Source organism: Salvia splendens, chromosome 12 (assembly GCF_004379255.2).
Source record: "Salvia splendens isolate huo1 chromosome 12, SspV2, whole genome shotgun sequence".
NCBI classification, from domain to species: domain Eukaryota; kingdom Viridiplantae; phylum Streptophyta; class Magnoliopsida; order Lamiales; family Lamiaceae; genus Salvia; species Salvia splendens.
Genome location: NC_056043.1, coordinates 25,583,966 through 25,598,554, shown reverse-complemented (window position 1 = coordinate 25,598,554; position 14,589 = coordinate 25,583,966). Strand labels below are relative to the sequence as shown.

General features: G+C 38.4%; 1 protein-coding gene across 1 annotated transcript; it reads left to right on the top strand.

Moving 5' to 3' along the window:
* Positions 1-7,120: 7,120 nt before the first annotated feature.
* On the top strand, positions 7,121-10,370 carry LOC121758092 (phosphatidylinositol 4-phosphate 5-kinase 6-like). The gene is made up of 7 exons (XM_042153531.1): positions 7,121-8,318; positions 8,685-8,852; positions 8,983-9,148; positions 9,259-9,378; positions 9,454-9,647; positions 9,727-9,882; positions 9,964-10,370. Exons 1-7 carry the CDS (start codon positions 7,180-7,182, stop codon positions 10,262-10,264), a joined length of 2,244 nt encoding a protein of 747 aa, XP_042009465.1. The 5' UTR covers positions 7,121-7,179; the 3' UTR covers positions 10,265-10,370.
* Positions 10,371-14,589: the final 4,219 nt, after the last annotated feature.

The window sequence follows — 14,589 nt, the reverse complement described above, 5'->3', positions numbered from 1 at the left end:
GTGAGAAGAGGGTCGGTGCATGCCGTAAGAGAGCAAGAAGATGATAAAGTGGAGGCAAGGATTGATAGGCTCGAGAAGGCTCTTTTGAACGCGATTGAAAAAACGAATCCACTGACTTCGCAAGGGAAGGAGAAATCTCCGGGTCCAGGAGATAGTCAAATTCAGCAATATTACGGGACCCAGGAAGGAGATTATCAGGCCCAGGTCAATGCAATGGGTAGTTGGAATCCCGATGGGAGCTGGAATCCAGGAAGACAGAGAGATGCACCTTGGCGGAATCATCCGAATTTCAGATGGACTGACAATGAGCAGAATCAGCCAGCACCACAACAAAGTCAGCAGTTTGCACCTCAGCCCGAAAGGCAAGGTAACCGGTCAGGAAGGAATCAAGAGGGGCAGGGCAGCTGGATCAATCGGAACCAAGGAGACCACTCAAGCTGGGAGAACAGAAATCAGAATAATCAAGGGAACTCTTATGTGCCACCGCACCAAAGGAATTTTCGATCTGGTGGTAACACCGTCCTACTTGAGGGCGAAGAAACAATTTATTTTCTGTTTACGTTTCTGCTGAATTCGCCGAGCTTCGCTGTTCGAGGCTCGGACCTCTTTGTTTTCTGGATATTCTCTGTGTTTATGCAAGTTTCGTTTTAGTTTATGCCGACTGTGTTGATCTTTGTTTGTCGATTATGTTTACTTGAATTCTGAGTTGGATTGTTGGAGTTGGTTGTTTTCTAGATTATCGCAGGTTTGTGGTTGGATCTGGGAGAATGGAGTTTGTTTGTGGATGAATCGGGTTCTTAACTTGTTGATGTCGTAGGGTTGTCTTTGATTGTTGGGATCTGGAGTTGATTTGAGTAGATCTGTGAGGATCGGAGCTATGGAGTTGATTGTGCTGGGTGTTGAGTTCGGATGTCTTGGATCCGGAGTGGATTAAGTATTCGACGTGAATCTGAGTCGTGTTGGTTTAATTTTATGCCTAGCTTACGTATTTTCGTTTCATTTCGTTCAGTTTATGTAGATCTGATGTACTTCCGATTCGTAGCAAGTTTCCGGCGTCCCGATTTCTATATTCTGTTCGAATCTAGGAGTATGCTCTGTTTTCTTCATTTACGTTTCTGAGTGGGATAAGAAATTGCATGAGTTTGTTAGTTGCAGCTTTTACCGTACTTACCTTATTTGAATGTCCTGGTCCCCACTTTTTAATTCTTCCTGCCTAGTCATATTTAGTTAATCATTTACACGGTCTAGCGAGCTCTTGTTTCTTTCGGTGTTGATGTCTGATTTTACAAGTATTCTGTTTCTTAGGTCTAGCATTTAAATTTCGTGCCTAGGTCTAGTGGTAGTTGTTATAAACCTCAACCCTTTGCGTGGCAGCAGCCGCTTGTTTCCAGAGTATCTAAACACTACTCACGAATCCATCTTCGTGGGATCGACCCCACTTCCCTATACTAATTTAATAGTAATTTGGGTTGAGGGATTAATTTTTGAAGGAGAGTCGAGCGTGTCCAACGACAACAACACTCTGTGTTCCTTGGGTTCCTGGACCTAGTGATCCAGTGGATTTAAGAAGCGCGGTGTCTTGACTGAGCACTTGTATTAGTGTTCCCTGTAAGCACACGAAACACACACGATCCGATTCAGCTCTTGCTCACTTCACATTATATATCTCAAAATCATGAGTCATTTCATAATTATCTTTAAAATGCTAAATAAAATATTTGATATACTACTATGTATGCTATCATTGAGTTTTCAGCTCCACTATTCCTCTCACCTTCCTATATTAGCTTCTAAAATGAAAATTTTTGGCAACATTCTTATATTTCTTGTAAACTTACAAAGTGGACTTGAGTTGAAAGATACAATGAGTGATATAATTAGAGTTTTGTAGAGAGATTTGGGGAGGTCTGGTGTTCAATATCAAGAGGAATGTGTTTTAATCAAAGAAAGGGGCCTAAATAATATACTCAGATACAATTAGTGCTAATTCCACATACATAGCATATATCAATAATTAGTTAAAAGTGAAAATCTATAAAATAGCCACTAGTATTATCAAAATAAAACTATATTAAATAGGGAAAAGATAATAGCACTGGAACAAATTTGATGCTCCATGTGAGGAGTACTTATTTTCCAGGCTGGACCAAACTTGATATCTATTCCAATGATGGTAGATGATGAATTTTTTCTCATATATATATTTTACTATAAATTAGATGAGGATCTGTCTTTTAATGGAGTATCTTATATAGATTTGAATAATTAATTCTGGCTGGCTGTTTTATGCACCACTACATGTTTGCTTGAGTGTATTTCCTCAAATGGGCTAATAGGCCAATCACATGATTTTATGGGATTAGGTCAATAATTGAAGAACTAATCTTTCACATTTATCCTTTTTGCTTCTATTTTCCATAACATTTAAAATACGAACTTTGAAGATGATATTGCTTTGGTTTGTGGCAAGCAAGCCTTCTTAGTCTCAATTATTAAAGCAATTTCATACAATTATTTCTCCCTCTTTAATAGTAGTAGTAATATTTTCTTAGCTAGAAGCACCGAAATGATGATTTCATTCCCTTTCAGATGTTATATGAATTAATACAAATATGAGTATTTCTATAGTCCTACTAAAAATATCCACATTCTTAAGTGATATTGAGTTTTAGGAGGAATTGTAAGGTGGGGTAAGTAGAAAAAAAAGTAGTTAAATATTTGAATGAACTACATAAATGGTACCTGATCTTTCACTTTCGCACATAAATGATGCATGATCTTTATTTTATATCGTTTTTGGTACCCCGTGACAAAAATAACCCTAGATACCAAACATGTGATTTTTTTTGTTATGGAGGATATTTTTAGAAATTTCAATTAAATAGTACCAAACATGTGATTTTTTTTCTTCCTCTTATTTCTTTTCTTCTTCTTTAGTTTCTTCTTCTCCTTCTTCTTTCTTTTTTCTTCATTTTCTTCTTTCTTTTTAGTATTTTATCTTCCTTTCTTCTTTCTTTTTTCTCCTTAGTTTATGTTTCCTCTTTTTTCTTTTCTCTTCTTTTTCTTCTTTCTTTTTAGTATTTTATACATACATCAAATTCCATTCATAATATAAATCAAGAACAAAACACCTAATTAAATTAGTTATATAAAGTAATTAAATCAATTGAATATTTTTATTAAATTATTTTATACTCATTTTAGGGTTGAAACGCCTAACTAAAAATATTCAACTCGTTATATCATTATGAATACAATTCACAATTTTAAATTTTTATTTAAGACTATATTGATTAGTTATTAATTTAATATAAAATAATAATAATAATAATAATAATAATTATTATTATTATTATTATTATTATTATTATAATGGAGTAATATTATATGATTCTTAATTTAAGTAATTATACTATAATTATTTATTAATTACTAGTACTAGTTTTTAGTATTTTAACAATAATATCATTATAATAATTAAATATAATTTTAACTATAATTATAATTAAGTATATTTGAATCATATTAAAAATAAATAAATTATTAATTCATAACATCAAAGTATATTTAAGGATGGACCAGTTGGGCTATCCGAACTTCAGATTCAGATATCGAGATGGATGACTACTTCACTTGGTTCGTGGTTTTGATTTATGGGTTTTTGATTTCCTTTGGATTTGGCCCGCTTTTGGCCATCATCCTTGTCCTTTTTATGATGTATAGCTTTGTTATGCTTATTCTCTCTTTAGTTAGATGGTTAGTACCCGGTCTGTGGGGATACCATAGTAGCTTTGTTAGCTCTTGTGATTTGTATCTCTCGTGCGGACCGAGTCACTTTTGGACTCGTCTGATGTATGTTCATTTGGTGATTTTTGATATATACAGGTTGGGGGTCCGCTTTAACCCCCCGCCGTGATGGTGTTTGAGGAAAAAAAAACATCAAAGTAATAATATCAATATTGATTAATAATAATAGTAGAGTATAAAGAGTGAGGAGAATGAGAGAAGATATTATAATATCACTTTTTGTACTAATTTTGTATATGCCCAAATTATTCGTTATGACACAAATGGAAAAATGTATTTGTTTAGAGGACATTTTGGGTGAAAATTGCACCAGATACCAAAAAAGTGATTTATAGGTACCAAAAACAATATAAAATAAAGATCAAGTACCATTTATGTGCGAAAGTGAAAGAACAAGTACCATTTATGTAGTTCACTCTAAATATTTTAATGAGAAGAAAAGAGAGAAGAATTTATTTTCAAATATGAAAAATAGACATCTTGAATGAGACAAACTAAAAAAATGTGACCATCTTGAATCAATCGAAAAGAGTATAATTTAAGTCTTTCAAAAAAAATTAAACTACTGCACATGAATAGAGTTATCTCGAAATCTCCAACGTACATCAGATGTAGGTAGCAATTACAGATTTTTATGATATTAAAAAAATAATGTGTATGCGTATGTGTATGTGTGTAGTTCACATCCAAAACAGAAAATGGAGAATGAATCTCAATTTGTGGTCATTTTGTCTTAACTTTGTTTGTAAGTGTGTGAAACCAAGAATGTTGATCTAGGCAATGTGCGTAGCTCCATGTAGTAGAAAACAAGGTTATTGTACTAGTTTAAATGTGAGAGTCTAATCAAGATTTCTGAGGGGAGCATATGCCAAATGTTTGCTTAATTATAATAATGATATTTTCTCTTGTATTACCCAATTAGAAAGTCATGTGACAGTATAGCAACCCAATCAGAAAGTCATGTTACGGTATAAATGTTTGGAATCTAAGCCAGGGAATCAGTAGTACTACAAAAAGTTTAATTTTATAAAATTTAATACTAGAGTATAAAATTGATCTACATTTTAAATAAATGATTTATTTAATGAAAAAATAATAATATTATTTTGAACCGATTATTATTTTGAACCGATTCTCAATTAATGAAAAATAATAATAATAATAATAATATAAAGTTATGAGATTCCCATACTGTATTAATTAAAAATGATGAACCGATTCCCATACTCGGGTGGTCATTTTTGTCTTAACTTTGTTTGTAAGTGTGTGAACCGATATTATTTCAATGATGTACTAAACTGATATTATTTCAAAATTTATTTTTTCTTCCCTTTGTCATCCCTCGCTTTGTTTCTTTATTTCAATATTATTTAATTTTATAAAATTAAATTTAAAATTTAGATTTTTAGATATCAATAAATTATTTTAATTAAAATTATTAATCTATGTATTCTTTCTCAACTTACAGCTATATATATAGAAATAAAACTATGCAGTCAGCTCACACAAAACTCTTTTATAATAGAATACATAAATTAATAATTTTAATTAAAAATAATTTATTGGTATTTAAAAATCTAAATTTAAATTTAATTTTATAAAATTAAATCTAATATTGAAATAAAGGAACAAAGTGAAGGATGACAAAGGGAAGAAGAAAATAAATTTTGAAATAATATCAGATTTAGTACATCATTGAAATAATATCAGATTGAAAAAGTTACAAATGTGAAAAGACCAAATTGTCCAGCCCCCAAAAAGAGAATTTTCGGGAGAAAACATTGCCCTTAGTTCAGGGTTAAATCCTATTCAATTAATTATGAATTAAAAAACATATAAGAAAATAAATAGAATTTAAGCAAGAAGTGATTGAGTGGTTAAATTAATAGGAAGACAATTGATCACTGATTAAGTTGCAAAAGGACCGATTTTGAAATAAACCCTTAGTTCAATGATCACTGGTGATATTTTTAAAGTCCAAGTACTATTGGCGAGATTGTCCCATAGTTCAGGGATCATTTTTGTAGTTCACTCTATATGAATCATATAGAAAAAAGTTTCCTTAAATGGATATGAATTATTTCTATGCTACGGACAAAAAAGGAAATATGACCTATTTTTATTTTGTGGGACGAAGGGAGTATTATATACTACTCCTTCCATTCTGCAGTAGTGGAGTCATTTTTTCATTTTGGTATGTTGCATAACAGTAGAGTCATTTCCTTTTTATCAAAAGTTAACACATTTCTTCTCTTTTACTTCACTCTTTCTTACTTTATTCTATATTCATTTCCTACTTTATTCTTTCTTTATTTAACTCACTTAATACTATTTTTTAAATTGTGTACTAAAAAAATGCACCTATTACTATGGATAGGAAGAAGTACAACAATTCGCTTTACTAGTATCAGAATATCAATATGTCCAGTTATTATACGTAGTCTATAATTTATCGTCTTCTTAATCTCATTTTTTATTTTATACATATTACTCCATAATTAAACTCATCAAATTCGCTTTGCTACTATCTGAATATCTACACATTCTATATGATTCACAATCTCGTTTCTTAAATGAGAATATCTCAAATATTACTTTATCAATCATAATCTTGTAATAATCACCAATATAAAATTATTATGAGTGTCGGATAAATTGGTTTTAATAATGCAGGAGTTTCATTAAATTCGGCGAAATTAAGAAATAAATTATTCTATGCTAGTGAGTAATTATTCAGAGCATAGCATTTTTGTTCACAATTGATTTGGATTTGAAACATTATTCACTATCATTTTGACCAGTCTTCACTATTTCCACTTTCCTTATACTTATGTATGATATGAATATTAATACAAACTATAAAAGGAATTGCCACACCAACCACTGTTCGTTACCATCCTTCCATTTGTTTGGCGCGCAAGCAGATTTAGGAGCCTATTCCGGAAATGAATAAAATGTATTTCCTCAATTCTTTGGTGTCAAAAATAGAAGCTTTATTTAGTAAAAATGAAACACAAATTTTTGCAATCCAAAAAAGAGTAGTTCCCTCAGAGAAAAGAAAAATAGGCTGTCCGTTTGTGATTTGTTCCAATTGTGTCCATTAATGAAACAGCTCCCATTCCTAAAAATATTTGACACCGATTTTGAGGAAAGAGATTTACTACGAGACAAGCCAATCATTTTCCAACAAAAGAAAGAAAGAAAGAAAGTTAAAGGAAAATTTTGGCATTGTGTTAGTGATTCAATCTGTTGCAAAAAATGGGTGTTGTCAATTTATTGGAGCTGGGATTCTTGAAAGAAAGAAAATATGATTTGGGGTGACAAAGGGAGATTGAAGAAAAAGCAGATAAGAATTGGATTGTTTGAAGGAGAATGAGCAACGGTTTAACCGGCATTGTCAAAGTGTGGGAAGCAAAATTGAAGAAATCTCGAGTCACAGCTAGGAGGAGGACCAACAGCATATTTTCAGCAATGTCAGTTGCCCACGTGGACGATGATGAAGACAACGGCCTGCCCCACGTCGACAAGAGCTTCCCCAACCATGACACCTACTCAGGGCAATGGTCGGACAACTGGCCCCACGGCCGCGGCACCTGCTCATGGGCTGATGGTTGCATCTATGAGGGGGACTGGCACCGCGGCTGGATGATGGGCCATGGCAAGTTCACTTGGCCTTCGGGGGCCTCGTATGAAGGAGGGTTCAAGGATAGTTACATGGAGGGAAGTGGTGTGTTTGTAGGGTCATCCAATGAGAGGTATAATGGGACTTGGCAGTCTGACCTCAGGCATGGTAGGGGGATATGTGACTATGCCAATGGGGATAAATACGAGGGCCATTGGCGCCGCGGCCTTCCTGATGGGAAGGGGAAGTATAGCTGGATCAATGGGAACCAGTATGTGGGGCATTGGAGGAGGGGGAGGATGAATGGGAATGGGACTATGGTGTGGGCTAATGGGAATAGATATGATGGGGGTTGGGAGGCTGGCTTGCCCCGGGGCAACGGGACCTTCCGTTGGGTGGATGGGAGTTGCTATGTGGGGGTGTGGAGTAAAGATCAGAGTGAGCAGAGTGGGACTTACTATCCATCAAGTTCTCATTCGGGTAGCTTCGACTGGGATCCCCAAGAGGTGTATTTGGAGAATTTGAGTGATTGTAGGATCCATCCGGGTGAGGAGATTAGTGACCACCCTTCTCTGAAGATTTTGAACTGGCCTTGTGATGGGGAGGATATGCTCAAGAATTTGGCCGGGAAGAATTTGAGGGCGAGCTCCGTGGATGGAGGGGGGTTGAGCAATGCAGGCTCAGAGTATAGTTTTGATGGGAGTAGTGAGTCGGTTAGGGATTTGGGAGTGGGCTCCCCCGGGTTGGGGCGGGCTGAGGATTTAGATATGCTGCCTAAGGGGTCCGGGAGACCACATATCGTTATCAAGCCGACCAAGAAGCAGGGGAATACTATATCAAAAGGGCATAAGAATTATGACCTCATGCTAAATTTGCAGCTAGGAATAAGGTAATTTTTAGGATGCATATATGCTTTTGTGTTCAACATGTTTGGTAGGAGAAACATTAGAAAGTGGGTATTTCAATGATTTGGCAATGGTGTGGATATGGAAAGAAGAAAAAGAGCTTACTTACATAAGTGATCTTCAAATTGTTTGCTTTCTTTAACTTTTAGCACTATATGTTTGTTTTTCACCTTTATGAACTTTTGTAAGTCCTACTACAATTGTATAGCACCAAACATATTTTTGATTGTGTTAACCATAAGTTTAGATTTCTTGATTCTTGTTTCTTACCAAATCATGATACAAAATATTTGAATTTAGTTTGTGTTGCTGCACATTGTTTCTGTAGGCTCATGTGTAGCAATTTACAGGCACGCTGTGGGAAGACCGGCTCCATCGACAACCCTTGATCTAAAATCATCGGCTTTTGATCCAAGGGAGAAAGTATGGACGCGATTCCCTCCTTCGGGATCCAAGCACACCCCACCTCACCAATCGTGCGATTTCAGATGGAAAGACTATTGCCCGTTGGTTTTCAGGTGAGGTACTGTGTCATTGGATAGCAAGACTAAATATTAAAAATCTTGTGCTTTGTTTTATTATTTATGTTATGGTGTTCTCAAAATATGAAGCTTGAGTCACTAGATATAGCTTGTGATTTCCATTTAGGGCGCTTCGGCAATTGTTTAAGGTAGATGCTGCTGATTACATGATATCCTTGTGTGGAAATGATGCCCTCCGAGAGCTTTCGTCACCGGGAAAAAGTGGAAGCTTCTTCTACTTGACTAATGACGACAGATACATGATCAAGACCATGAAGAAGTCAGAGGCAAAAGTGAGTTCTAATATACACTATTTGCTGTGAACACATATTTCATGGGAAATGTCTTAAACTCATTTCAATTCTTGAAGACATTAGATATAACACAAGAAATTATTCTTTAGCAGGTGCTTATCAGGATGCTTTCCGCTTACTATAAGCATGTACGGGCCTTTGAGAACACCCTCGTCACCAAATTTTACGGTCTCCATTGTGTTAAGCTGACCGGCGCTGCACAAAAGAAGGTACCAACAACAACGCACACTCCATTTATCATATTCAAATCACCATTCTTGCCATAATGTGACTGGTCCAACCAGGTGAGGTTTGTGATCATGGGGAATCTATTTCGCACAGAATATGCCATCCACAGACGTTTCGACTTGAAAGGCTCCTCCCACGGCCGCCTGACTGACAAGCCTGAATCAGAGATTGAACCAACCACGACCCTCAAGGACCTCGACTTGAACTTCATATTTCGTTTGCAAAACTCTTGGTTCCGAGATTTATGCAGGTATAGTATAATCTAATATAATCAATAAAAACTAGTGTCACATTAAGGAATCTAGTTTGATTAATGAATGTTTGTGCAGACAAGTAGACAAAGATTGTGACTTACTTGAACAAGAAAGAATCATGGATTACAGTCTTCTTGTTGGTGTTCACTTTCGAGACATGTCCAATGCCGGGGAGCCCCTACACACGGGTGCCCGAACTCCTCTTGGCAACGGATCACCAGACCTTAGCCAGTAAGCCTGCTCATATAAATCAATCAATCAATAAATCTTCTTGTGTGGGAGCCATTTTTTTTCTTAGTAGAAAATGACTAGTGGTTGTGGCAGGTTGGCATCGATCAAACTAGGTGACCATATGCCTGCACGAGCCGAGCTGACAATAAGGAAAAACAGCGAGGAAGCTCAGCTAGTAGGGGAGCCAACAGGGGAGTACTACAACGTGGTCCTTGTGTTTGGCATCATCGACATCTTGCAAGACTACGATATCAGCAAGAAGCTCGAGCACGCCTACAAGTCGTTCCAGTATGACCCGACCTCAATCTCAGCCGTGGACCCCAAGCAGTATTCCAAGCGCTTCAGAGACTTCATATTCAGAGTCTTCGCAGAAGACGGTTGATGATGGATAGATCTTGTTGTATTTGTAGCTACAATTTTGTACCAATTCTTTTTGTCCAAGTACACCACAAAAGCAGCTTTGTACACAACAACGGCGATGAGATATTATACCATAGAAGGTAGGTAAATATACCCATTCTTTGCACTTCACCTTGTATTATACTCTTAGCATTCGGACTAGTTTTTTACTTTTCACATATATGATAAATGCTTACAATTATTACATTTTTTAGATAATTTATAGTTTCCTTTAGTGGTGCCGCGAGCTCCAGTTCCAAACCCCTCGTTTCGTTCTTTCCCAGAAGGTGAAATCGACGATTCTGGTTTGTGTCCAAAATCAATAGTTTTCCTAGTTTTGGAAGTTCCACGAGCTTCCAAGTGTTATTCGTGAGAAGAGAACCAAACTCATCATCCATGAAAAATTCACCTTCACTTACCTACACCTTCTCATGCTTCTGCGTATCACTTTGACTTATTACTGTCAGAATATGTAAATAGAATAATTGTAATTATGGAACAAATCATGGGATTAATATGTAATTGATACGTATGATTGATACGATCATAATTAGGGGATCTCCTTCCATATGTAAATTAGGGCAACTCTCTATATTAAGAGAGTTGCTCCATTCGATCAATGCATCACAGAAAATCAATCCCTACCATGTCTATCGCTTCTTCCCTCTCGGTTATCCAATTCAATATGGTACCAGAGCAGGTTGAACAATAGGGACTCATAATATAACATCATCATCGTCCAAATACCAATCTCGAACCCCGGCCAAGAGGCAAAAACCTGCAATCATCAGAAACAGAACGATGTCAGAATCAGAAAATGAGAATAAGAGTTCGATGGTGAACCTCTCGGACGACATCACAATGAAGTTTGCAGAATTTCTCCGACACCTCCAGACCGCACCAATCCCCCCACAACAGACGATGATAAACGCAGACAACCTCGGTGAAGTAGTCGTCTCAACCAAGTTATCGGGAGACAACTACCCACTGTGGGCGAACCTCATCAAACGTGCAATTGGGGGAAAAGGCTTAACCTCTCATATCTCGAAGGATTCGGAACCTCCGGCAGAAACAGATCCCAACCACGAGACATGGCAAAAATTGGATCACTGCGTGTTCAGGTGGATCATCAACAACATGGAGCCCGAACTCGTGAATGAGGTATCGCAATACCCAACGGCTCGAGAACTCTGGGAGGGGCTAGCCGTGACATACGGCAGTGGAGGAGACTCACTCCAAGTCTACTACTTGCACCGAAAAGCAAGCAACATCAAACAGGGCGAAATGACCCTCGAACAGCTATGGAACCGACTCCAAAGCCATTGGATGTCGATCGATAGAAAGAAACCAAATCCGATGAAGGACCCGGAGGATATCATGGTCTACAACCGAGAGAGACAAGTGATCAGGCTCTTCCAGTTCCTAATGGCCCTCAACGACGAACACAAAGTGACCCGGAGAGAAATTCTCAAGCGGGAACCCCTGCCCTCAGTCCGGGACGCCTACGCGACCGTCCGGCGTGAAGCAAGCCGAAGGAAGAGAACCTCAACCCAGCGGCGGAATCGGGACGGGACTTGCTTCGCGCAGCGGAGGACGGTCGGGGCAGACCCCTTTCCGAGGAGAAGAGCGACGGACCGATGATGATCGGAACAAACTGAGCTGCAGCCACTGCGGGGGGAGAAAGCATACAAAAGACCAGTGCTTCCTCCTCGTTGGGTACCCGGAGTGGTGGGACGAGATGAAGTGGAAGAGAGCATCGCGAAATTACAACCGCCGAGGAGGAACAGGGACTGCCATACCAGCCACCGGTGACCGGGCTTCCGGCGCCGCTTGCAAGGCGGGTAGCACCAGGTCCGGTGAAACCGAGGGAGGAGGAGAGTCAGCGACGGCGCAGACAGGAGAAATGGCAATGGCTAGGGTTTGCCGAGGTAAAGGAGAGGGCACTTTGCAATTAAGTCCCTCAAAATCAGGTTCCTCATTTAATACACCCCTAACTTTGCCATTATCATATAATGCACCCTATGCTTCTAATAAATTATGCCAGACACCCCATATCATTTCTGCTAGGTCCCTGGATAGTCCGAAATTAGACAATGAGCCCCATTACTCACATATTGTAGGAAAAAGGCCCATACATAGTTCATTTTCGGAAATTAACCCAAAAATTCAGTGCAAAAATAGTTTTTCTGTACTTGAAACACTCTCTACTGCATGCCTTACTTCTGAAAAACCGCATCAAGATAGGGACTGGATTTTTTATTGTGGAGCAACTGACACTATGTCCTTTGACATCTCTGATTTTACTGGAATCACTGAATCCAAGAAAAGCTATGTTCAGACAGCTAATGGGGAAGTACTTCCAATCCAAGGAGCATGAACAATTAAAATTTTGCCCACTATGAGTATCTCAAATTGTCTATATGTTCCGTTCTTGTCTCACAAGCTGCTATCAGTCAACCATGTTACAAAGGAGCTTAGCTGTACTTTACTGATGCAACCCTCCTTTTGTATGTTACAGGATATCCGGACGGGGACGATTGTTGGGCGTGGCACTGAGCGAGAAGGACTCTACTATGTGGACGAGATAGCTCAACAGAGTAGTGTGTTGCTGACTCACGGATCCACAGACCGACAGGCTTGGCTATGGCACTGGCGACTAGGACACCCATCTTTAGGGTATCTTAAAACCTTATTACCTAGATTTGATAAAATTTCTCATTTGAACTGTGATACTTGTTTTCTAGCGAAGAGCCACAGACATTCGTTTAGAATTAATAATACCCATGTGGACCATGTTTTTTCCCTTATTCATTCTGATGTTTGGGGGCCTGCACTAGTTATGGGTGGTGGAGGTTTTAAGTATTTTTTGCTCTTTATTGATGATTGCTCACGTATGACATGGGTCTATTTTTAAAAGTCCAAACTCAATACAAGAAAAAAATCCAAATACTTAGGTCTGATAACCGGGGGGGGAATATGTCAATAGCCAGATGCAACCGTTCTTTGCCAAAAAGGGTCTTATACACCAAACCACATGTCCTCACACACCTGAACAAAACGGGGTGGCCGAAAGAAAAAATAGGAAACTACTCGAAATGACTAGAGCTCTCCTAATTGATTCCAAGGTCCTAAAATCCTTTTGGCCCGAAGCCCTAACTAACTCAGTCTACACTCTAAACCGTCTCCCAACAAAAGACCTTGACAGAAAAACACCCATTCAAGTCCTATCAGCCCATACAGAACTCCTCTTGCCTCTCACACTTGATCCAAAATTTTTTGGATACCCAGTCTTCATCCACATTCCCAAAATTGAACGAACCAAGCTCTCACCATGTGCGATAAAAGGAGTGTTTGTGGGATATGGAATGCATCAAAAGGGGTACCGTTGCTATGACCCAAAATCCAAACGAATGCTTGTCACGATGAACTGTGACTTCGTAGAAAATGAATACTTTTACCACCAACTTAGCGGTCAAGGGGAGAAAGAACCAGAAACTGAAATTGACCCACTAAGTTTGCTTCCTAATCCTATTGTAAACTCGAGCCCGAGTCCGAATCCTGGTCATAAGCCAAGTCCTGATCGAGAAGAGGACCCAACAGAGGAAGTTAGCATTACTGCCGAGCATGTCTCTGACATTCCAATTGAGTCCGTCAAGATCAGTGAGATCGTTGCAATACAATCCCCGGCCGATATTCCTGAGGTAAGAGAATATTCTGACCCTAGTGAAACTCTTCAGCTTGAGACTAACCATGATCACAACAAAGAACCAGAAGCAAGCACATGTGGGCAATCGCGGGTTCTACCGCCAAGAAGCACCAGGGGAGTACCACCAAAGAAATACTCCCCTGATTGGAAGGGACGAAAGACACAATACTCCATTGTGAATTCTGTGAAAGCTCATAAGACTGAAATGGCAAAGGTTTTTGAAGCAGCGTTGTATGATGAGGATATTCCGCACTCTGTGGAAGAAGCAATGAAGCATAAACATTGGAGGGATGCCATGAAACGAGAAATGGACGCATTGCTAAAGAACAACACTTGGGAGAAGTGTGCGTTGCCAGAGGGGAAGAGACCCGTTGGATGTAGGTGGATCTTTACGATCAAAAGGCGAGCTGATGGATCCATCGAGAGGTACAAAGCTAGACTGGTTGCAAAGGGATACACCCATACCTATGGGGTAGACTATGTTGAGACTTTCTCACCTGTGGCGAAAATGAGTACTGTTAGAGTCCTACTAACGGTTGCCGCAAATCAGAATTGGCCACTACAGCAATTTGATGTCACCAATGCTTTCCTCCACGGAGAAT